Source organism: Molothrus aeneus, chromosome 9 (genome assembly GCF_037042795.1).
Source record: "Molothrus aeneus isolate 106 chromosome 9, BPBGC_Maene_1.0, whole genome shotgun sequence".
Taxonomy (NCBI): Eukaryota; Metazoa; Chordata; class Aves; order Passeriformes; family Icteridae; genus Molothrus; species Molothrus aeneus.
The window spans coordinates 11,447,449-11,473,990 of record NC_089654.1 but is presented as its reverse complement, the minus strand read 5'-3'; the positions used below and the strand labels follow the sequence as shown (position 1 = coordinate 11,473,990).

Sequence of the window (26,542 nt, the reverse complement as noted above, 5' to 3'; positions counted from 1 at the left end):
AAAAACCTTTCTCCATTATTGCTTTATCAAATAACTACTTGAATGTATAAGACACATCATAACTTCATGCTGGTTTTGTGGTTTTCGTTTTCATACCTCCAAGTCAGACACAAATCTCCAGTTTTAAACCAACTGAAGTGTGCTGAAAACTGGAGGTTTTCTTGGTTCAGCTACATGGGCATCAAAAGCAAATTCACTCAATCAAAGCAAGTCCCCCTGGATGACTAGACTGACTAGATGCTGTCCCTTTCTGGGAGGGAGCTAATATATTAGTCCTTAAAGTATGATTAGTTTAAGGTCATTGCAAGTGAGAGTAAAAAGTGGTTCTATACTTCTGAGAATTTAATTTTCCTTAAATTTTCAAGAAGTGAACATAACAAAAAGCACATACAAAATTCCATATACTGCACTCCATAAAATCTCACATGGTAATTAAGCACCACTGGACCATGATAGAGCAAATCCTAGCCCTGCACATTGGCATTCATTAATACAGCTTCATTTACTTTGGAGCAATTTAGAGGTAAACAATGTAGAACCACTAAAAAAGAAGTCTTTTGTTTAGAAACAGAGTAATTGTAAGAAATTTATTTAAAATAGATATATCCAATGAAGAAGGAGTTAGAAAGAATTAAAAATGAAGTTTTGTCAGTTTTGTTGGATGGGGTGAAAAAGGATGGGAAAATTAACCCATAACAAATAAGGATGGAGTGATCCACAAGAAAACTGGTTACTGCCTCAGAAATCCTGATTCTTCTCTGTAACTCTTGGTTGCATCCACCTACTACTCTCCAGCTCATTTATGCACATCTCATTAGGTCCACCTTTGCATATTTACACCTTCCCTCCCTTAGAGGTACAACCATATTATCCTAGGAACTATTCCAGTTCCAAGAGCAGTGCTGCAGCCCACAGAGCTGTTGATCAGGCTAGGACAGGCTAAGGAGGAGCTCACAGTGCAGCAAACCTGCAGCAAATGCTGGGAATTGGCCCATCAGTGCAGCATCCTCCCATGTGCAGGGGAGGTCACCCTTGCTCCTTTTCCAGGGATCTCTCCATCTCTTGTCGGGTCAGGAGGAAGAGCACAGCATGAGAATCAAACAGGACCCAAGTACAACTCTCAGCACAGGAGACTGGATGGATACCATGCCTAAACATTGCTGCAGTCAATTTAACAGTCAAGGCAGAATGTGAATTATCTTGGACCTGATTCAAGCAGGATATAGAGGTCAAGTCCATGGAAATGTTTGCATCCTGCAAATCTCTAGTAGAGAATGGAGTTATGGTGAGACTCACAGCCCACTCTGCACCACAGAGCAGACTGAAACAGAGAACATGCTTTTGATGATGTAGAAACTTGGGAGGAAATATCTACACTCATTGTCATGTACACAGAGGTTAAAAAAAATCTAATTAATAACTAAATATCCAAGAGTACAAGCATCCAAACACTGGGATCAGATTCTTTCAGACCTTCTATCTCTCCCCTCTGAACAGCTATTTGCCAGGGTGAAAAATTCAGTGTAATGAGATCAGCTTTGCTATTTTAGTCTCAAAAGTGCAGATGGAGCATATGCCTGTAGATAATAGTAATATTATCTGTATTACTGCAGTGTCTGAAGACCCCAATCAGACATAGGCCATTGAACACTCAGAAAAAACTCTGAAAGAAAATTCCTGCCAAAAGCAGTTCACTATGTCCACTAAGGGAAAAATGCAACCTGCAAATTTAATTAAACCAGTGGAGATAACCATGGAGAGGAAGCATGTAAAAGAATTGTAGATGAACACACAGCTACTGTCAACTTTGGCAACATCCTGCAGAAGAGCCACAAGCCTATGCTGAAGGGTTTTGCTTGTTTGAAACCTCTAAGTTATGCTTTGCAAAATAGTTCTTTCAATTTTTAAATGAGATTTTTAAAATATCAGAGTCTATAAATTTCAGTTGGCCACCTGCTTACTTTGAGAGGACCCTCAATCAGCTGTGGTAATAAGAACATCACCTCACATTATGCAAACAATATTTAGACCACAGAGTTCTGCTGAAGGCTTGTGATCCCTGCTGATGGAAGGTCACATCCAGCCCCCAGGCACATGAAACCTCTGTCATTCACTGCACAGCAAATCCACAGCACACAAACCAGAAGGAAGTGTCTTCCCAGATTTCATGCTCAGTCCTCACTGTACAGGCCCATCACACTCAGACAGGATCTCCTGCAAAGTGCAGCATGTGCAAACTAAGATACCTGGCCTATTTGCTTTAAAATATAAGGGGGGATATCATGGTTTCACAGAGAGTGCTATCATTCATGCTGTGCTTATCATAAAATGACACATACTTTGAAGCATTATTTTTCATTTTTGCAGGAAGTGGAGTAGGAAGTAATTTATTGTGTAAAATCTGTCCTCTTCAAGAGTCACTGGCAGATACAGTGGAACTTAGGGACTTGAACATCATTAGGGACAGGAGTGACTACATAACTAGTAATCACTGCTAATCTAGTAGCTGGCAAGGTGACATGCAGCTACCATAGTAACCCGCATAAGATCAACTGTTTGCTTCCAAAAGGTGCCTACACTTCACTCAGCTACTTGGCATGTTTTTAAAGTCATGACAGAGAAAATAAAAACACATCATGCACTTCAGAACTTGCATCTTTCCCTGCTTTTCTTTAACAGAGGAGAGAATGCCTCAAAATAATAATTTCACTGGTTTTACTGAGAACGCCCCACTACTGACTAGAAGGTAAAGTTTCTGGAGCCACATAACATCAGTAACATCCCCATCATTCTTACCTAGGAAGAGTGCACAACAAACACCAGAGAGACAGCAGGTACCCTCAGGGAGAATCATGTTTGCATAGGCTGCACACAGAGATTATTTCATGCAGTAGTCAGAGTACAGGAGATGCTCACATTTAAAGGTGACACACCTCTTCTAACAGACTCATACCCATTCCAAGTAACTACAGTTAATTATTTACCACCACCCCGATCTTTGCACTTTACAGACACCTCTATCCAATCTCATTTATATTAAACTGTCACTCACACGGAACTTCAACATTCAGCAAGTCTCAACACCTTTGTCAGGGGGTTAAAAATCTAGGAAGAGAGGAGGGCAAGCCACAAGGCAGAGTCAGAGAGACACTCAGGGCTGAAGTGGAAAGGACACACAGCTGTTCTGGCTTCCCATCCACTGTGCAACCACTTATTTCAAATCCATACCTACAGATTTCTGGAGGTTTTTTTCCTGTTTCCACACAAGCTCAGGGCAAACCCCAGGGAAAGGGAAGGGTGTAGCTAACAGGTTTATATTTTCAGGAAGGAATGAGCCTAGTGTCATGTCAAAATATATATAATATTTTGAATTTCCTTGTTAGGGAAAAAGCTTTAGATATTACATTAAAAACTTGTAATATACAAGTAAGTATCTTGAGCTAGACATTTAAATTACTCCTGTGGGATGTTTGTCAGAGAAAATCCAGCTTGCCTTATGGCAATGCTAATCTTCTCATATCTGTTTCACTTTTTATCCTTGCACCTGCCTGTTTTAACAAGATTAAGAATTAAACTGGAAGAGTGCTGTCAGTCAAGGAATACCAATTAATCTATTGATTTAACCATCAGAATAACAACCAAATGGAGTTCCTGGCCCAGGCAAATAGAAGGTTTTTATTGCATTATAATTCAAACTCCAAGTCATGCTTGAGGCAGGCTATGTCACCAGACTGCAGAAGAAACAATTAGGAGGGCAAAAGAGAGGCTAGAGTTTTCTTGTAAAAAGCTTCTTACTTAACTCTTATGGCCAAAAGGAAGATTTTGCATGTGATCTTGCCACAGAATTTTTAAAAAATAAGAAATTCTGTTTTCCTGATCACTGGCAGATCCAACCAAAGTCATTTAGGGAGTGTTTAAACAGGAGTGCACATGCTTATCTTTGTGAAACCAGCCTCCATTCACAGAGCTCACATCTTCTCATCTCAAATCACAACTCTGAGCTGCATTACTGCTGACTAAAGGAGTTTGTTACCATCTAGCTCCAAGCAGAACCTGCTAGTACAGGGACGTTTCTGCACTTGCAGCAGCCTTAGCCAGATTTATTAACATAAGCTACCACAACCTACAAGACAGACAACTCAAAAAACATCCATGTACCACAAACCCACTAGTTGAGAATGAATGGGGAAAAGAGTGCAGCAAAATAACAAGTTTTTTTTCAAAGTTGAACGCCCAAAAGTAGTGCTAAGGATCAGATTCATGGAGACACCTAAATGTTCATTATCCCGAAGCTGTTTTAAAGTTTTGCAATTTATCCACTTTGCTGATACACTGAAAGCAACTGCTACGACAGGCCATCCCAAAGTTTGAGATAATCAGCTCCACGCTAGAAGATCAAATTGCAAATAACAAAGAACTCACAGATCAGTTTTACTTGCTGAAAGAAACAGAGCGTAAACACACACAAAGTACGCACAGAAAGCAGCAAGGAAGTAACAAATGGATGTGAAACAGACCAGGTTAACAAACGGACCTGGATGCGAGCCCTCGGAAGGCAGGCACAGGACAGGGACTCGCTGCCAGTGACAGCGCACGGGGCACAAACGCTGCCTGCTCCCGGCTGAGGGCACTTCCGCCTCCTCCCCTCCCATTCAATCCCAGCGCTGGGATGCTCCCCCCATCATCTCCATGCCATGCGGGCTCCAAATAGTTTTACCTCAGTGAGGGAAGCAGGCTGGAGAAAGCATGTGATCACACGGTAAGTTTATGCTTGTATTTGCTGGCATGAAGGGGGACAACCCGCTATCAAATAGGCTGCTTAATTAGAAAACCCGGTTAAATAGTAAGTGTAATTGTGCGGAGCATGTGGGTCTGGAGCAGATTCCGCAGGGGAGTGTGGGCTTAAGGGGCAGCTGGGACAGCTGTGGACATCTGCAGCCGTGGCTTTAAGAGCAGTAAGTAAATGCTGCATGGTTAGAAAAGGAAAATAAGTTGCCCGTTTTGTCCTTTGTGCTGGAAGTCTGCTGCCCAAATGCTATTGCTCCTGAAGGAATCCAGCGTAGACAAAGCTGAGACAAGCCAGAGCCCCTCTCCCCCCTCCCATGATTCGGTACGCACTTCTCTTCCCGCTAGCTCACAGTTCTGACAATGCAGGGGAAAAGAGAAAGAATGGCAGAGGGAAGCAGAGCACAGCTGTGCGTTGCAGAATCTCTCCATATTCATTTGCCAAACAAAGCCAGGACTCAAAAGGACAACGAAGATGCATTAGGACTACACCAAATCCACGCCTCTGAGCGGCGAGGGGCTCTCTAACAATGCATTCAAGCAACAGATAGAGATTTACCTTCAAAATGCAGGCCATGTTCTTTCTCTATCCTTCCTACCAAAGAGCAGCAGGGTTCTACTTTGTGAGCAGCAGTTGCAGTGTCAGGCAAGAGGCTGGTGGAGCTGCAGAACTGCTGGAGCCCACATTCCCGTAGATCCAAAAGAAGGTAGCACGCATGCAGGCTCCGTTAGTCATATTAGTCTTTTTATGCCCCGTTCGTTCCACCCATCAGCTCCTGCCACTGGCTGCGAGCCAGCCCAGCACCTCCCCTCCGTCACATGACCGAGTTTGATTCATGGCTCCAGAGTGTTTTCCTGAGCTCTGGGACTCGCTACGAGCAGCAATCCGTACCTTGCAGGGCTCTGCAATGCCTGCCAGTCAGGCTGGGTGTTTATCACTGATCCCCGGGCGCGCTCAGGGAATGGCTGCTGACAGGCGGGCACAAAGGTCCAAACTCTCCCAGTTACTGGGGCTGTAAAAATCCTTACACTGCTTGTTAGAGTGCAGTGTTGTTTTATGTGCAGCCCTTTTCACTGTACAGCAGGCTTCCCTTTGTCTAAATTGCTGCCCTATGAGAAATAATCATTATCAGCAAGCAGCCCAAATGTCCCAGCAGATGTGTTTGCATTGTGTTGGGCACGGCTTTTTGAATGATGTGCTGGCATCCCTCACAGGGAGCCTCATCATTTGTGAGGTTTTTTGCTTGTGCAACTTTCTTTGGACTTGCTTAAGATAAGAAAGTGGGGTAAAGTGCAGACGAATAAGTTCAGCTGTTGAAGAAATCTTTCACTTTACATAATCTCATCAAATTCAAATTCTCTTACATAACATACTCTGTATATCATAAAGGTTTTACTTCATATTTGTCACTTCTCCTGCAGTCTCTTTCTTCCCTTTTTACACCTTCTCAGTACTTCTCATTACTTCATCTTGGAACCCTTTACATTTTCTGTACTTGGCACCTTCCCTGTATTCCTTTTGTGCCACAGTGCTCCACTCCTGCTGCTTTGGTACCAAAAGCTCTCTGGCTCCCTTAATAAATTCCTTGTAGTGGGTGTCTTTATCCTCTCTGCAGCAGCTCGTGTTTACATGCAGTTCATGTTAAAGAATAATTTACCACAGAGTCCCTCAATGGGTGGGAGCCAGAAGGGTTAAATGGGCTGCACATTTAACACCAATACTGTTCCCAGCCTGGAAGCCTCCCCTGTCCAGGTGCAATCCCTCCGGACAGTAAGTAGGTTGAAACTAAAGGATCTAGATGTCCTCATTTGTATGCAGGGGGAAATCCTCCCCAAGAGCAGAGCAGAAAGGGCCTGGGGGAGTTCTCCTGCTCACACTCCTTAGCTGCCTTGCTGTGCATTTCCAGAGAAGATGCCAACGTGGGTTTGGCCTTTGCAAAGTGCTGTACTCTTACACGGGCCCTGCAGACTCCTCAACACCTCTCACCTCTAGAAATCCACTTCCTTCTCCAATTACAGCCACAGGCTGAAGCTCCAGAGCTGAAAACCGTAGTATTGCTAGGAAAACTGATGAAAAATAACTTGATGAAGTTTCTATCTGTATTGACTAACATAAGGAAATATCTCAATGACAAGTCAGTGGAAGAAGGTGGTAAAAGAGGGATTTACAACATTTTCTATTAGAGACTACCACCAACCAGTGTTAGATCATTCTGGATAGCAGTTTATGTGTCTTTAAGTACTAGTTATTCATAAGGACTTCTTAACAAAGCTCTGTTTCTTACTGAATAAGATAAACAAATAATTAATTCTTTCCTGAATAAAAAATAACTGCCTATTTTTCTCTCCAGCAGTCAAGAATCTTTTTTTCCTCAGAGTGAAACTATTCCTTTCACCTGTGTGATTGCATGAAAGAAGTTTTCATCTGAGGCAAATGAAAAATATTCCACCCCCTTCCCACCACCCTCCAGTACCAGCTCTGTAAAGAATAAAAGGAATGAGGCTGGAGAAAAACCATCCTGAAAAGGTCAACCATTTCAACACGTCCAAAGCATTGAGGGGTTTCCAGTGAGTTATATTCCTCAGGGAAAGGCAGAGGCATGGGTAGTTGTCTTGTTTAAGCATCTCTGACATGCTTTGATTCTAAACATCACATCAGACAAAATGTGGTGAACTTTAACTTTTAGACTTTTGGTAAATAGCTATTTATGTTTAAAATACTTCATCATTAGTATGAGCAGCAACAGCCACCCTTCTCTCTTTCTTTCAGGAGAGATATGAGATTTCATTTTATTTTCTCCTTGGGACAAAACTGAAGGTGTGACTTGAGCTGAGATCACCACAAAGAGCAACAGAAAGTCCAGTCCTGGGCTGAGCTAATTTCACCTCAGGGAAACTACACGAGGAAAGGCATCCAGCAAATGATAAAAGCAAACAGCCACTGTAAGCACATCATTCCATGAGTCTCATGAAGTGCTTTACCTGAACTTATGATACTCTTGAAATCAGCTTTAGGCCAAACATAGCTCACATAAATTTCAGTCATGCTTGCAGCTTTCCATCCAAAATTAACACGGCTGTTGTTGCCTGTCAAAGGCAGTGTGAATCTGCCTTTGGAGTCTGAGTCATTGCAACAGGCCACACAAAGTCACTACTTCTAGTCCTGAGGACAAAGACCTTTAGTTCTGGGGACAAAGACCCTGCATGTTTTCCATCTAGTCCAAACCCTTCTGATACATTGGTGTGGTGACACAACCTTGGGGAAAATATGGTTGTGTGGGCAGCAGCCCTTTGCAATTCTAACTCTTAAAAACTAATTCTGTCATAAGAAATCAATCCTTCATGGAGAAGGCTTAAAATTAACCTTAATTTTTTAACCTTAAAATTAAACCTTAATTTGCAGAGGTTAATACAGCTGCACAATCCCAGCACCCAAGCAGGGGTTTGTGGTGCCAGTGTGGGCAGTTCTGCTGGGCAGGCTGTGCCAGGAACAGTTGGGGTTGTTTGGTGCCTGGACACCGTGGCACTGATGAAGCTGCACTTTCACCTATGGTAAGAACTTCAAAGCCAAAACCTCAGATTTAAGCAGTAAGGTAATTTTTTAACCCCACGTCTGTATTTTAAAAGTGCAGGCTTAGAAAAAGTCTGAAAGCTGTCACCTCACTGATCATTGAAGTCAGACTCTGGTTCATGTAGTAAAAATGTGCCAAAAAGGAAGAACCTGTTCTTACACTTGCTGCCACTGCAAAGTTTTATCAGACAGTGATGACACAAGGTGGCATTTTTCACCTTTCAGGTGCAACCTGAGTCAGTGGCAGAGTAACAGATCCACTCTGCTGTTATCCAGAGATCTCATCTTCCCAACCTTCTGTGACAACCTTCTCCTTACCTCATGTAACACACCACTATAAGTAAGAAATTTAAGGTACCCAGCAGCCCAATGCCATGGCAGAGGGAGAGGATGAAATGATTAAAAACCCAGCAGGTTAAGATTTGAACAGGAAATCTTATCAGGTTATCCAAATGCTACATGAAATTTTAATTTAAAAGTCATAATGATGTTAATTTTCCAGGTAAGAAAAAGGCTTAATGAAGCTTGACTAATTAATTTCAGAGGTGAATCTCTGCTACATTCTGGAGTGCAGAAGCTGAGGAGAGCAGGTGGGGCTTGTTACAGCCTAAATTCTACTGTTACTTTTCAGAGCATCCTTACAGCTTAAAGCAAGCTTGCCATGTGCACCTTACTGAAACAACCAGTGTATATTGCCCTGCCCAGCTTCCTTCCCAGCACAGTTCATCTGAGCCTTACTGAGCTACAGGACAACCCACAGCCATAAAAAAAAAAGTTTTAGTCAGAGAATACTTCTGCATGTGTCAGTGGCAGGAGACAAGGAGTGCCTGGCACCATTCCTGCCATTGGAAATTCAGCTCCTCACCTCGCTGTTATTCAGTGTCATGGCAACAATTCAGCACAGCCACACAGCACTTGCAGACCTTGCATGTCCTGGTGTTCCCCCAGCCCCATTCTAATGCACACACACAAACTCTCAAATCAAGGCTTCCCAACTTTATTTCAACTAAACATTCTTTAAAAAGAAAAGAAAAAAAAAAGAAAAAAAAAAAAAAAAACCCAAGCATTGGCCACACCTAGCAACATGTGAATATTCAGAGATTAAAACACTAAGGTCTGTAGAAGTTCTTCGAAATAGAAAAAAGCAAACCCTACAAATCAGTAATCTTTTCAGACTGTTGACATTTTATTTTCAATGCATGCTCATCTGAGAGCTTCAGGTTTCTGTTTTCAAACATGGTTATTAACCAGTGATGATTTTACATTGAACCACAGATTATTGGGATTTTTTATCTAAATGAAAAAGTGTATATTATCTGTTATTTGTAACTTATTTTTTTAATTAAATGTGTTTTAACAGAAACAATGTTGGGTTTTTTTTAATGCAGGGGGAAAAAAAAACCAAAACAAAACAAAAACCCCACATGCTTAGAAAAGAACAGTGTCACTCCCAGACAGCTTTCCTCTAATTAAAACAGTCCAAGCAACTCTAAAGAGTGCTGTGTCTGCTTATGCCACTAGATGTTTTGTCTGTCTAAAAATAGTACAGTAATCAAATCTATGAATTGCTGCAGCCTCCAGGAGAGGAAAATCCACCAGTAAATATTCTGAAGGGTGCTCAAAAGCTAAATGATGTGTTTGAAAATCTCTGTCATTTGCAGGTAACTGCTGAATAGAGAATATGGTTGGTCAATAGGTATTTCTTGTACGTTCTTCAGTAAAAGATGGATTTGGTTTTTCCACTATCAAGTTTTTACATTCTTTGCTCTGTTATCAATGCTTTACACTCCCACTATTTTTATGAGCTATAACTAACATCACAAAAGTACTGATACTGTTTCACACTGAGATATGGCTATGTCACTTTATCCTCTAATGAGATTTTATCTGGAGAATACAGCTGGACACATAAAAGGAGCTTAGGAAAAGGAACCAGCCAAACTCCAATCGTGCCATGGAAGGCCTTAAATTAGAACAAAATGTAAAAGCAGCATTTCAGTTTAGGAGAATGCCTCCCCCTGAACTAAGGAAGCAGAGACACATCCTGCCTCCTTCCTCCAAAGATCCAGCCTGTTTTTGTGGGCTAAGCTCTGTCCTTATCCAAACAGTTTGTCTTTAAAAAAAAAAAGAAATAAAAACACCAAACCTCTCCTCCCTTCCCAAGGCTTTATCTAATGTTTCATTGCACTTGAAAGGAAAAGCTTCAAAGTGCAGCAGAAAAGACAAATATATTTAATTCAGGAGTGAATTAATTTTGGTGCAGGGAAAGGTGGCATTTTACACCACTCTCAAGTAACATGGAGAGGGTCTCACCCCCAGCAGTGTCAGAACTGAGTCACCTGGTTCAGCAACATCCTACTCACACCATCACAAAACAGGATGTAAACTAGCCCCAAGTGCAAATGGTGGTCTTGTTTCAGGAAATTATATAAATTAGCATTATTTTAGCATGCTATAAATCAATCTTGAACTTGATTACCATAATTTTAGGAATAAAAAAGGTTTTCACCGATTTTTTTTTCCTGTCATGGATATATTTTGTTCAGTTATGGCCACAATGTTTAGACATGCAGGAGAGAATTGGATTTGTGCAACCACAAAAGTCAGCAATATTTTCTCAGTAGCAGAGGTGTCATACGGGGAGTTTTACAGAAGATGGTCAGAAAGTCACAAAAACCACCTATTCCTGTTCTTAAACCTCATTCTGTACTTGATTCCTGAGTTATGAAACCAATTGAATTATACTGAAATCCAACTCTACTCCTTCCATTAAGATTCTCTCAGTGAAATTCTGTTCTTGGCAAATTTAATGTCTTACCTAGCCACAGCACGAGCAACAGCAAAAGCTGCTTTTAGATCTTTAATCATGAGTTTACTCCTCTGAATCCAAATAAATGCTATCCTACTGCTCTGCTCAATACACACTCTCCTTGCAGCCTTCAGAGGCTCTAAGCAGCCACCATGCTCTGCCCTAGTGCCAACAGACTTTGCTCCACTGGATATAAAGTGAAGAAAATAGATTGCTATTGAAGTTATTTTCACCTATAAAAGTTGCCAGTAGCAAAGCACTGCCATACTTTGAATAGTCCACCTCAAATTATTAATATATATACTCAAGGAAAACACCTTTACATCTTTTCAAACATCTGAAAAGTCTCATGCAAATTTTTAACAAAATCTATCCCATGCAATTGTTTCATTAACAATTTTGCCAGTTTACAGCTGACAACAGTCTTGCCTTTGACAGTTGTCTACACTGCTGTGTAATAGTGAACAGGAAGATAAAAAGATGCATTTATAAGGGAATCTTAAGGTGTTTAATAAATTAAAGAATTTGTGAATATTGCCGTGTTGGACAAAACAGCAATAAAATTTGCAATCCAAGTTGCAGCAATGAACACAAGACTAAAGAAATACAGGAATTCAGCCTGAGCGTACTGATCTCAGAATTGTTTAAAGACATGATCACACCATTCTTTCCCCAAAGGAAGTTTTGGGGTTGTGGCTTGGTGTTTGGTTTTAGGTTTGTTTGGGGTATTTTTGGTTGGAGTAAGGAGTGAGATTTGGGGGTTTGAGGGTTTTTTCCATTTGTCCACCCTTTTCTAGTTCAAAAGATGAAACTTGCAAAAGATGAGTTTGAATCAGCATTACATGAATAGGCTGTTTCCTACAGGATCACTGCTTCATTTACTAGAAAAAATGACACAGTGCATGAGAAATGGTTTTAAAGAAAGCTGCAGAAGTCTGATGATTTAAATAATTGAAAGCAGCTGTGATGAGGTGGATTTTGAACCTGTCTCTAACAGAAATCCACTGCAATGGTCTCTGATTTAATAGCTAGGCACTGATATTATTTTTTCCTCATTTTCTGGACTTGGAATTTGAAACCACAAGGGCTTATTTACCAGTGCACTGGGTACTTGCAGCTGCACTTGAAGGTAATAGGAGTTACAGTCTGATCATATTAATTGATACATAATGCTGAGTGCTCTGAAGAGAAAAACGAATCTCAGGCACCCGATATTGGACATCAGCATAAAAGGACACATTAATTCTTCTCCCTGTGACTCACTTTCTTTCCTATAAAACAGTAATAATTTTTAATGTCAAGGTGTCATATTACAGTGAATGGCATAAGAGTGTCCATTAGGAAATTAGGCAACCTGCCTTCAGGAAGTGCTTTCACTGTCATGAAGCACCACGTGGCACAGAGCCACACTGGGGCATGGTGGAGCAAACAGAATATTAAATAGCTGCTCTCCACCTGCATCTGGCCAGCCCATGAACATAAATAAGCCAGAACCACTAGAACAAAAACATGTTATTTATAATATAATTTAAAACTATGTTTAGAAGATAATTAGACTAATAATTAAGATATTAAATAATAAATAATTTCAAATAATTAGGGCTGCAGAGGTAATCCCACTGGCATTTTAAATTTTGAATGCTTAGGTTTCTTACTATTTTTGTATCCCAAAAGTCAGAAGCACAAATTCCATCTCCTACCATTACTGGCAACCCTGTGATACACCCCTGCAAAGTTTCTAACTTCCAGAACCATCCAGGACTCCCACTCCTGAGAAACCAAGTCACACAAAAGCAGCCACTTCTATATATATACAAGGCACATCTTTCCCCTGACAGGAGAAAGGAAGATGCTGTCCTGTGGCACACTCCAGTCTTGTTAATATTGAGTGCTGAATCCACCAGCTCAGGCACTGAACAGGACACAGCCTAAGCTGTTCCTGTCCCTTGGGACTGTTCTTTCTCAGTTAGAAACTCTAGAAAGAAAGCCTGCCACTGCTATGCTACCTTTGAGAAGGGAAAAACCCTAACAACTTCCACGTTATTTTAAGAGTCCCAATAATGCAAGAAACAGAAAGACTCTGAGTAAATCCATTTAACAGTCCAAATAAAGTACATACAGTGGCCCTTAGAAAATTACAAAAGTGATGTTTGGTAATTTTGATATTTTATGACTTCTGGTGACCCTGATATTTTGCTCAAAGTTGTTTCTGAATTTTTGAAAAGTCATTAAAGTCTCTGTTAACAGCTTCCCCAAAATGAAAGTTGAAGATCCACACATCCACTAAAGTGAACAAAACACTAAGATTTGGCAGTCTGACTGTTTTTAAAAACCCTTTTTATGAGCAATGCAATCCTGCCATAGATCACTCTAAGCCAAGTAAGAGACTTTATGGACACAGTGGCCTTTGATGTTAAAGACCAGGTTTTGCAAAGTTTTCACTGGAAGCAAGTTCCATATCTCCAGAAGAAGTTGATTAATATTGCTCTGTAATTACAGCCTACATCTCAGGAGCAAAGGAATCAGAATTTGGATTCAACCAGTTTGAGAACATCTTAATAAAATGTGCTCATAATGCAGATTTTTTAAATTAATGTGCAATACAAGGTAAGACCTTTCCTGCCCCTATATTTTCAAGATGATTACCAGCATCTCATTTTTCTATGTCTGTTCTTATTATTGAGAGCATACCACAAGTGTTAGCAGGTCACATAACAACCTATTTATTTTTCACCAAAAGTGGAAGTAATGTTGCATGTCAACATCCAGGACAGGAAAAAATAAGCCTAGAGAGACATACTCTTTGGAAATAAAATCATTTTAATCATTCTCAGGTGGGTAAGTCTCCTCATTTCATTTTCCCCCAGATAAATATTACTAGAATTAGTATTAATCTCAATAAAACTACAGTATTTCTGTTAATCTACCAGACAGCATCAAATTTTAAAATAGCTTGTAATTTATTATGCACAGCAAAGTACAGTTTTATAACATATTTATTGTTTTTGAGATCTTATAGGATTTTCCTTATCAAAATGTGACATAATTCTTCGCATAGCTTAGTTGTCTCTTTATAATGCTGCAGCACATGATAAAGAAAATACTTTATAGCTGGAGATAAACTTACTGTGTCTGGCTTTCCATTTTAATAAAATTTATGACAGCATTTGGAAAAACTGCAGTACCCGATTTCACCGACTGAAAAAAAACACACTTTGGTAGCTAAGATTTACTTTACACCTGTTTTGGCATTTTGTATAACAGTCATGGAAGCAAGCTATCAGGATAAGGTCCATGAAGGATTTTAGGACTGGTTTAATTGAAATGCAGGGGTTCAGATGCAAATGGGATGGCTGCTAGCACGGGAAAGTGTCAGAGCATATGGGTTGCCTAGATTTATTTTTTGCGTGAACCTGAATGCAACACCTAGCTACAAACACAGAGTTCCTCCATTTTATTAATCTGAAATTAAGTTATCTTTTGCAGTTAAAGGTTCCTGAAGTGGATTTGCATATCTTTGGAGCTGGGATAGAGGGAGATTTTATTATATTGGACTAATCCACTCCTTTAATTCTCTTAATGAACTATCATTGCAGAAGCAGATGCCATGGGAGAAATGGCCAGATCCACTGAACTTTGTCCAGGATGATATTTACATCCTTCCTCGTATAAGTCAAAGTCTTTTGAGAGTTTTCATGAGAAGGAAGAAATAAACCTGACTGTTAGGTGAAGTCATGACCAACTGGAGTCAGAAATTTAGTGGGAAGAAGGAGGGACAGTGCTCATAGCTCAGACACAGCCTTTGAATTCTTGGACAATTTGCTTTGCAATTTAACATTTCTGTATCTTTTCCTGATAAGAATAAAGAAAACTGCACATTGCTGTGGTAAAAATCTTGGTTTAATATAATAGCAACCAGTAGAGAGCTCCCCTTTTGGAAACAGCAAGGCCATCACACTCTCCTTCTGTGAACCCTGCAGTTTGCTGCTGTTTTGCTGCACTGTGCCAAGCCTGTAACATTAATAAGGTTTCAGCTGGGACTAAAGGTCTTGGAATCATTAATAGATGGTGGAGTGATAAAAATGACAATCAGAAATTACCATGTTGCAATTTCAAGAGCATTTCCTTCCTTCCCCTGGTTACTATTTTTAAATCCCACTAAGTGAAGCATCAGGAATTCCTCCAAGGTGACAGCAGCTCTGTGCTAGAAGGGTAAAGGCACCAGGCCACCGACTGGCATAGTTCAACAGAGCAGCATCAGGGCTTGGTAAAGAGCTGACAGATTGGTGCTTAATTCTGTTTTCACAAACAGAAATGGAGACTGTTTTGCTAAAGTGAAAATCTCTTCCTTTAACATAGCTTCCCCAACAGAAGGCCTGGCTAAGTGAGAGCAAATCTGTGAATTTTCAAAGCAGTTCCTTAAACCTACTTGAGATTTTACTGACATTTACATTTCTAGAGCGTGCCCAGTTTATTTCCACCCAGAATTCAGAAGCCATTATTTGCATCGCTTGAAGCTTTTCTTTTGCACAGTCAAAACACACACTGCTACACAAAGTGAGTTCACTGGAGGGGCAGGAGAATTCAGCTTCAAATACATTTCAAACAGGAGCTCTGCTGTACTTTGAACAAAGCTTTTGGAGTTTTATCATGGTATCCTGTCTCTCCTTGAGAATAGCTGCAGAAATATGTGGGGTTCTCCCCAACCTTCCACCTGCTCTCCATCCTTCCTTCCCTGTCCCCAAACAGGGATGCTGACCACAGCCAAACTAGAAAAGTATTAGAGATCACCCACACGGCAGCATATTTATATACCCAGGTAAATGCTAGGAAAAAAATAATTTGATACAGCAAGGGCAGATGGGTTGTTAGAGGAAATAATATCAGCTGGAGAGCAAGCAACAAGCTACAAAAAGCAAGCATTTCTGTTTAACTGTTTGCTTGCTGCAGTTGACAAAAATAACGACTAAACTTTCATGAGGCAAAATGAAACTGGACCAGGACTCTGCAAGTCTGCATGGAAGAACCTGAGAGAGAAGACCACGAGACAAGGCTGGTAACACACAGATTTCACCATGACACAGATGGAAATTTAAAGTTTTAAATATTTTAATTTACTTTCTATGTTAATTTAATTACTATTTCAAGGAGGCATTTGCTCAAGTGTTTAGCACACATTTGCAGTTCCTTTCTAAAACTATAAAAGAATTTTCAATGATGTGTGAAAATCACTGGGGAATATTCTCTAACAAAACATGAACCTATTTACAGGAAGTCAAAATTCACCTATTCAAAGATTAGTCAGAAAATTTCCTTATTGTGGCTGAAATGCAAATAAACAGTACTATGATTTAGCCCACTGAGAAAGAAAACTCCAAGAACTGCTCAGGAAGTTCCTAAATGTGCTATAAAGTAATTCACAGAAGTCAGGATCTGCTCTTCAACAGTTTAGGAACTTAAGACACTAATTATGGTTGCTGATTATACTGCATGGGATGAAATCACAAAAAAGAACCCACATCTCTTTGAGCCCAGATTTATATTGGCTCTTTCAGTTCTCACTTCAGGCCACAATGTCAGTACTGGAACATCTTATTCCAAAAGCAAATTATTTACACATTGGAAAAACAAGCCCCACTAGGTGGTCATGTCACCCACCCCTTCCACAGTAAGTACATGCATTTTTAGTGAGGTAAATGCAAATAAATCTAACAGCTTGCTCTGCTGGAACAGAATTCTTTCCTAAGAAGTTATTTCAACATCTTCTATGCCAAATCTGTGCTGTTGGCTGTTATTTGTGCCTGAGAGCTCAAGGCATGGCTGCAAAGCAGCACTGACTGAGCTGCAGCCTGGATACCTGCACAGCACCATACAGCAGCTCCAGGAATGGTGGCAACCACTTAAACAGACAAAATTCCTTCTGTGTAAGGGCCAGGAGCTTCACTAAGTGTATAGCTGGCAGGGCTGGTTATTAAAAAAGCTCTTAATTATACCATCATCAGGAGAGCCACTTGTCTTGAGCAGCAAATAGCCCATTAGGAGATTATTTTTCTTTAGCCTCAAGTATACTCTAGTTCTCATGCAGTATTATTCTTTGGGATCAGCCATGATACCCACAGATAACAGGATCCTTGCTTCCTTTTTCTTGCACACAGTACTACCAATAAGCAGTTATCAATAGAACTGTTAATTTTAAAGAAAAACAAGGGTATTTTCCACTGCAACCAGTAAGAGAACTATGGGAGACAAGATGCTATAAACCCTTTTTTCTTTTTAATTAAAATATCTTGGTATTTGAAATACGGATAAAAATCATATAACAGAAATATTTCTAGATGCATGTCATGACAGACTAGAAGGGTTTCTCCCTTCACCCTGGATTACCCAATGTCACATCAGATATTCCTATGAGGACACTGCAACCCAGAAGAAGAGAAGGATCCAAAAGAGTGTGAGTTTATTAAATGATCTACAACATAATTAGCCACAGTGTGGGTACATATATACGTCTGATTTTACACATGTATGTCTGTGGGTGTATGTATATGAAGTCCTCATATAATTAGCTTCTTTTCTGTGGCTGTGAACACACTTCAGTTTCCTCACACTAGCCCTCAAAATTGTTTCAGGGTATTTGTCTCACAGCCTTTAATGGCTTAGTTACCTAACGAAGTAAGAATTTAAATTGTGAACACTTAGATTTGTTCTGGAAAGTAAAAGAGAAGAAACCTTCCCAGAAAGATAATAAACAGAATTTTTAGTCAAACAGCACTCTAGCAATAACAGAACACAAGAGCAATGGTAGAGCCAGGCACTGGCAACCTCCAAGACAGATTATTTGTGATGGGGTTATGTTGTGCTATTAGAGTGCTCAAATTTCTACAGCCGTGTCCTTCCTCCTGGGGGTTCAAAGGCAAACCACTGCCATGGGAGAAAAGTAAGTACATTTTGGTCAAGATTTCAGCAGAGGGCAATGAAACATAAAATAACATAGGAGAACAAACATGTTAGCATTGAGGTCTCCAATTCTCACTGAATGCTTTTGCTTGGGAGCACAAATGCAGCAGCATTCAGAGAATGCACCCTTTAAAGTGACAAATTCAAAAGGCACCCAAGCACATACACTGACCTCCATTCCCCTTCATGGTGTTTGGTTGGGTACAACAGCTCACTGCAGTTCTTAATGCCATTCACAACTACAACAGTGCAATTCATGGCTTGTACTCAACAGTGACTCTCCAGGTGAGAAGATTGAATTACTTTTCCAAGTCAGAGTTTTCTAACTTGCCCTCTCTAGCCTCGCTGCTCTCCTCTCCTTTCCAGTAGTCTCAAGTGCAGCATTCTGATGGCACAAAATATCTGAACCCAGCCTGATTTAGCCAGACATTATGTATTTTTACATTTTCAAATAGCTCCATCAGTCTAGATAACAAATCAGAATAAAATATTGCATTCATATTCCTATGTTACTTGTGGCCCAACCAGATTATTTTTATTAAAAAAAAAAAAAAAACCCAAACATGAAAATATATTTTTTTTTTAAATATTGGCATTCAGTGGTATGGACCACATCATCAGTTAGATTATAAAGCAAAAACTGTCAGGGACACACTGAGGTGACCAGGATCACCTGGGCCCGCGTTGTCTTACTTTGAAATCAGTCTCAAGAGAAATAAAGGAGTAATCGACATTGGGCATCCTAGGGCAAATACCAGTAGCATGTTGAATATGGACCAAGAGCCAATCTACCATTTCTTCTTGGACTTAAATAATAGAATGGACTTGTTTACCTGAATTTCTCCCTTCAATTAACTGTTAGAAACAACTGATGTTTTCCACTAAAGTATTCACAGTTATTAGGAGCTAAACCACAGAAAAATGCATGCAAATAAAATAAATAAGCTTTCAATAGTCAGAGTCATGATTCAAATTGGATCCTTCAGTTTCTGAGGAATGACTGCCTTTTCTGCAGAGCTGGGGGATATAAATCATGGCAATACTCTTGTCTGTGACCAGCCAAACATGATGCAAGATCACAGGAAGGAGGTACCACCCCTTTGTAATGATCTAGTCTGGATCCTCACACTAAGAAGACATTCATATTGCCTCCATATGTTTTCCATTTCATTTTTCAAAATTCCCCTACATTAATCTATTGTGTCATTTGGACTTTATATCACTCAGTCCTGCTGTGGCAGCAGTTCATAACATACTTATGAGAAAAGTGAATTATCTCACTGGAATTGCTGTCCTTTGGAATTAATTATCTTTTTGTGATCCTCCCTGGAAGGTTTTTTGAGAAAAATCCTGTCTCTTTGTTTGCCCCCAGCTGATCCTCACACACCCTGATGGAGTGACATTTCAAATCAGTTGAAAATTCCTGTCCTTCTAAGGAACGGATGAGAAATGGACTGTCATTGATGATCATTTTCAGATTTGTGATTTGTATCTTCCCAATGTTTGCCAGAGACCCTCCATGTGGTTGTTCTCTGAAGCTGTGAGTTCACAAGTGACCCTTAAAAGCTGTTAAAGCAAAATAAACCAAAAAGCCCTTGAGCCATTCTGGATTGACTCAATTTATAGCATACTCCCTGTAGGAAAAGAATAATCACATATGCTTATATAACTAATTGAGTTAATTCCAGATTTTCTTTCCCCAAGATTAACACTTGGAACCTCATAGGGAAGCTTTTGACAGATTTATTTCTTTAGTAAGATTACAGCCTTCACCTATTATGGCTCTTACTCTTCTCAGTAATCAAGTGACTGTTACCTGAATACAGAGCCTCAGACACAACCCTAACACTCCTACTGCTGAACTTCACGATCATATTTTATATCAATTACTTGTTTTCCTGTTATTTAGGGGGGTTAAGTAGCCTTGAATTGACTGATATTAGTCTCCAGAGTGAAGGTGGATGAGGACAGTGATTATTGCACAAATTAACACACTTCCACTGTACTAACTCAATGATTCCCCACCCTTAGCTAAAATGATGCCTTGAGCTTTTCACAAAACTCCATAAGCCATGTCTTTGAAGATCTCACACAAGCACTTTCTGTGGTCTCACACTGCCAAGGGTAGATATTCATTACTCTTTTGGTAAAAAACTGTTTCATTAAAAACAAGGGAAAGAGTTATTGCTGCCTCCTTCCTGTGTAATAGCCAGCTGCAGAACATCTGCCAGGGAAAAAGAGACCTCTGCAAACCAACCTTCAAAGAGAGCATAACAACAACCCTAGGGTGCTCTTCCATGGGGGCATCTCCATGTCACACGCTCAGCTTGGCCATGGCAGGGTTACCAGGGGACACCAGGGAAGGGATCCACCTCCAGGTGAGGGTTTTTGAATCATCAAGCAGGTTTCAAGCTTTCCTGCTTTACCCTGGAAAGCTGAACTAGGATGGGGGTAGAAGTTGCACCAGATGCACCAGTGAAGCTTGAGCAGTGTCCACCTCCTCCTCCAGGAGCTTTAATTGTTGGCTGCTGTTGGCAAAGCACTGGATGTTGCATACAAGTCACTAAATGCCTGGGAAGCACCCAAATACTGACTGACAACCTCAGTCAATACTGACTGAGGTCATAAATGCCAGGCAAGACCCTGGGAAAAAAACCTCAGCAGAGTTTCAGTGCTGCCCATCTGCCATGACCCTCTTGTCACTGCTGCAGCACCTGAAAAAGCTTTTTGGCAGCCCATAAAAGGGACTTCCAGCACTGACCACCTCTTCCTAAAGCTTGCCTTTGCCAAAGTCTCATAAAGGGTGCACCTACCTACCAGATGCCAAGCACAGCAAGTCAGAACATCAATATTGACTCAACTTCAAACTGAAACCTTGCAGTGAACCAAAGGGGAACTGAGCTGCCTGTCTGTAGGAAAAATACCCAACACAGCATAAAGATCCAAGGCTAGCTCCCCAGTACACAGTAAATACATGCTCTATAAAGTTCTGATTCTGGTACCTGGCTTTCCTGGCCAATACAAGGCTCCCTACCCACTGCTGCCATCCCTGGATCTTTTCATGCTGCAGCCCTCAGTTACAAGTCCTCCAAATCCAGCACACTCTCACATAATGCACCAGTTTCTTTAACTAATCAGCAAAAATAGTGCTTAAATTCTGCCTAAGCCTGCAGGCAATCAAGAATTTAGATTTTTCAGTCCACTTCATGATTCAGGGAGCCCTCTAAAATAAAAAATACATCTTTGTATTGATAGTTTCTGCACATGACATCACATTTTTTGCATGGTACAAGCATTCTATGTTTTATAGTGTTGACAACTTTTTTCTGTCAAAATATATTTGCAAAATCTGTGGAGAAAGGTGAAGTAAAAGGCTTCAACTATTCATTGGCCTTTCAGTCTCTTCAGATGTGCTTGCCCCTTTAAGAACATATTTTGCCCTTTCTTTTAGAACATCCTTCCACTATCCTACTCAGAATGTGTTACAAGGATTATTCTATGTCAGATGAAGCATGGTAAAACACTGTTATGTTAAACAAATAGAAAACAGATTTGCTTCCATCTTTATGCTGATTTTTTAAATCACAGAATCAAACTGATACAAGCTACCACTTAGGCTCCTTGGAAATGTTCCAGCACATCTAAGAAGTGCTGTCTTCCTGAGAACACACAGCAGCAGGTGACACACAGTAAGACTAAGGCTATACAAATAACTGATATTGTAGGTTGCTTGGGGAGCACAAAAACTCATTTCTGATTAGTCAAAAGTATTCTCAGTTCTTGGGGGAGAAAACAAAAAAAAAACACCCTGCTCAAAACAGAAGGCAGCATTTCATACCTAAAGGTTTTAACCTTCTGAAATGTGGCTGCAGAAGACACTGACAGAGGAAACACTTTAAATGTTTATTGCATATTCTGCACAAGAGTAATTAATTCTGTTTTTTAGAGAGATGTTCTGTTTAAAGAGAAAAACTAAAAACACATCAATCCATATGCACAGCTATTATTAAGTTTCCATTCAAACTTTTTATTAATAAAAGATTTGCCACATGGGTTTTATATCTGCTGCATAGAATACAACACCACAATCCATACACTTGTATCCCCTGAAGAAAACTGAAATTAAACTGTGATTTTTTTTTTTTTCTCCTGGAGCCTTAACAGCATATTTAGCAGAATACTTTAACCCATTAATATCTGTGCCATATTGTTCTGCAGAATGGTATTTAACTTAGAGGAAGAATCATAACCCTTCCATCTAAGGCCTGTTCAGCTGTATTTCCCTGTCCTCTGGGGGTGTAGTGCACATAGTAAAGCTCTGGTGTCTTTACTGGTTTTGCATATATAGATCAAACTTTAAAACAACAAAAAACTATAAAGCATAAATTATATCTGTCATCCATATAAAGACATAAGAGAGTCTCAGGCCAAAAGATGGGCTTTGACTGCCATTCCCATCACCATCCCTTAGGCATTCTAATCCACATCAAACCCTAAAGGTTTTTAAGCAACCAGAAAAGAGAGACATATTGTTTTCTACAAAGTCATTAAGAAGTTTTCTCTACTAGTCATACTTCGCAGTTCTCCATGGCTTTCATTTTATCTTGAAATAACAAACTTAGCATTATCTAACACAGTGCCTCTAAAAAGTCAATCAGCAGCACTTTCTTCACAGCCCATATTTAATCTTAGCACTTGAACAATATTCTACATCTTCAAAGCAAGCACAGTGAAAATATTTAAGCTAACCCCCACAACACTTCAAGATCTACATTTGTTAAATAATTTAAAATAAAGTGAAAGATTTCTAATACAAAGAAAAAATAATTCCAAAAAGGGGAAATAAATACAACATGCATTCATTACCCTGAATATGCATCTGAAACTCCAGGCTTGCATGAGAGACAGCATAGCCCACACAAGTGAAGATGTTCTGAAATGTGTTAGTAGTAGAAAGCCAGCACTGCACACATAATGTCTCAAGGAAAAAGCACTCCTAAGAACACCTCACCAACCCAGCTTCATTTGCAAACCAACTTTTATCAACACATCCCACTCCTTCCACACTTACCCAGCACAATGCCCAGCTTGGTCTCCTGAGTGCAAAGCTGTTGGAGTAGGAAGCAGCTCCCTCCCCTGGATCACAGCCACATCAACCATGGAGCTCAACCTGCTCGGGCAGCAAATAACCCAAATAACCCCAGCCCACCCTTTCCTGGGAATCCTGGGCAGCTGGGACTGTCACAATCAGAGCTTCTGCTCTGCAGCTGCTTGGCAAAGCCAGTGTAATCTTGTCCTACCTGCTGACTTCTTTAGTAACTGTGCTAGGTTTACAAATTCTGTAACAGCTGTATGCATTTAAGCATTTGAAGACCAGGTTTTCAAAGGTATTTAGGTATTTAACTCATTTGCTACAACCAAAACCAGACACCTAACTCTCTACAGCTGTAGGCCTTAATTCTGTGCAAACTATTGTCTCCCAGCTTTAGTTAGACTTAATCTGATTATTTGGCACAAACAACTCATTTGTGTCACTTTCTCCAGTCAGGTTCTTTTTGCTTCCTTTCCCTGGCTCTCTTGGTATGTGTTGGCTTCTTCTTTCCATCATGTTAGATTACATAGCTCAAATTGATCCCCACTTATAGCTTGCTGCTGGGACTCCACTTGGTATCTCATTTCACATTTAATTTCTTTTTAAAGTAGATGCTATAAAACCAATGTGGACAATTGGGATCTAATTTAGTTAATCAAACTGTGCTGATACTGCCATCAGCTGACCATTTACAGAGACCATGAGAAACTCTTCCAGTTCATAAACTGTCCAAGTTTATTAAAAACAATTTTGTTGCACCTGGCAAGGCCACCACTTCCCTCCCTCACATGTCTCTCAGGAAAAATACTTCAACCACACAGGAGGAAAATGTGCTCTATGAACTTGTTTAGGACTGATAAAGCAAAGCTCCTCAGTTCCTTCTGCAGACAGAAAGGGTCTGGAGCTGCATTTGCAGTGATGAACGCTGCTCTTAACCACAAAGCCACCCAGAGTAAATCACTGTAGAGCCACTTATACAACCAAGTAGTCCCTACCTTCCCTTATCTTGATCAACTGAATAGCCAAAATGTAAATGGAAAAATCAACAATCTCTTTTCTTGACCTTCTTGCCAGTTGTATCTGCTATGTCAGAGAATCTCTCCCAAATTCTTTCATACAAACTGTTTCCCAGATCTGCAGAGCTGGAAACTTGACTGCAAAAGGGAAGGATGTGGGAGGCAAAAGGCACAGATGTTTTTCCCAAGGAAGCTTAATTAATTGTGTTTATAACATATAAATGATGTTAAAATTCTTTGGAAGTGCCAAGTCTTCTTATTTACTACCACAAACAGTCATGGAGAACAAGAAATAGCATGACCACTGTACTTGGTGGTGATTTTAGGTTGGGACTTAAGTGTTCTGTAGCTTTTTCTTTCAACAGATAATCAAAGACCACATAATACAATAGTGGAAATCTCTTCTAGTGCTAATAAAGGATGTGTGGGGGGACTAAAAAAAAACAAAAAGCTCAATTTCTGCCCCCTCTAATATGTTTCTATGGTATTGGAACCTCAACCCACCTTTTAGCTATTCATGTCCATGCTGGTTTTATTCTGTTCTGAAAATAGCTTTGTTCCATTAGAAGGCACAAAGATTGCTCCCAGGTGAAATAGATAAATACAAAGGATGAGTTTACAATTAAACATTGTTTTCTTCCTCCAGCTTCTACAGAGGGTTTGTCCTTGCTGGCAGTCCCAGCTGGAGGACTACAGTGCCATCTCTCTCTCTGAGCAGTGTTTGCAACATCATTTAACCTGCCTCGGCCATGGGACAGAGTTGCTGTCAGGATGAATTATGTTGGTGTATGCTAAGCAGGCAATCATTGCAGCTATTGTGCATCCCTGCATCTCTTTTATATAGCTACAAACAGTCATTTTGCTGTGGCCATCCAGTTTCAGCAGCACCTTAGTGAAAGAATGTGAAATCCCATTAGTTACCATCCTCTGTGCCGTGGGATTGAAATACTGCAGTCGTGTAGCATGCCAAAACAAGTGACTCCTGCAGAAACAAAGGAGCTGGAGTACAGTGGAATGGAGGTGAGACAAACAGGCTCAGCTGGCATAGCTCTGAGCAGCCTTTGCTGATGAGAGATAGGCAGGCTGATAACACAGTGCTGTGTTCTGGGAACAAGCACAAATACCTGCAGCCAGCACTCCTGACTGCCACCAGTTACCAGCCTGAGCAGAGGCAAAGGTTCAGTGTCTTAAATAGCAAAGAGGAGATTTCTCAAAGCAAGATGGGAACTTTCTGGGGAATCTTGCATATCTGGCTCAGGAAGCTCAGCTCTAGAGATGGTGAGGTTAAATAGGTTGAAAACTGTGTGACCACAGAACTGCAGAAGCAGTCTTGATGTGTTAGGTCTGTGCACTGCAGAAAGTCATTGATTTTTTTTCACATAAGCAGTTATGCAATTAAGCCAATATGATGTAGAAATTGTCTTTGTCAGCCTTAGGTTGCAGGTCATATGAGGTGGCCTAACAGGATGTGTTAGGAAAATTATGTTAGGAAAACATGGGATGAAGAAAATTACAATTACAGCTAATCCTGTGAATTAAAATTCAATACACCTGAACAGATACTAGTGAGCAGTGCATGACATCATGCAAACAGAGTTTAAAACACAAACCCAGCACATCCTTTCCCTTTGTCTCTCAGAAGACAAAGATTTTCCCAATCATTAACTCCAAAAGGAAATGAATTATTCTTCAGTGACTTAAGATTAAGTCCAAAGCTACTAAAGCAGCAGCTCAGCTGAAGTGAGGCAGTGCTTAGGAAGAACACGTGCTACCAGTTACACACTTGGAGACTAATTTACAGTAGTGCTGAGTGCTCACAGTGCCAGCTGCAGCCAAGTGGAATGGAAGGAGATCAGCACATCAGAAGACCAGGCTCCTTGATTTAAAGAGCCACAGAAAGGCTACCTGTGGGATGAAAGTATGGATGACAGTGACTGTCAGTAAGAGTCAAGCATTTTGGAAAAACAAGTTGAAGCCAACAAAATAATCTGATCTGTGTCCCACTCCTCAGAAAGGCATAAAACTCAGCACTCTAATAATCTGGGGATAAGAAACATCTGTGGAGAGGAAAAAAATGGTGCTGCAGTAGCTGAGTTTTTAAGGTGACTGCTGGACAGATGCTTGATGGGTGTACCTAAAGGAAGGCTATTATGTCCTCCAGCTGGTAGAACCCATCTCTGCAGATGGTTGGTGTAGGAATTCTTGTATTCCTGCAGAAGATAAAGCACAAGCAGATAGCCACATACACAGCCCTGTGACTTGTCTACCCAGCTGTTCAGTGGTTTCCAAATCTGCACAAGTATAATAAATCA

General features: G+C 40.3%; 1 protein-coding gene across 1 annotated transcript in view; it reads right to left on the bottom strand.

The window, feature by feature from the left end:
* ST6GALNAC3 (ST6 N-acetylgalactosaminide alpha-2,6-sialyltransferase 3) overlaps positions 1-5,503 on the bottom strand; it is a 208,064-nt gene extending 202,561 nt beyond the window's left edge. Inside the window, exon 1 of the mRNA XM_066555703.1 lies at positions 5,345-5,503. Coding sequence (XP_066411800.1) covers positions 5,345-5,362 — 18 coding nt within the window. The 5' untranslated portion in view covers positions 5,363-5,503. The remainder of the gene's footprint in view (positions 1-5,344) is intronic.
* Between the last annotated feature and the right edge of the window lie 21,039 nt (positions 5,504-26,542).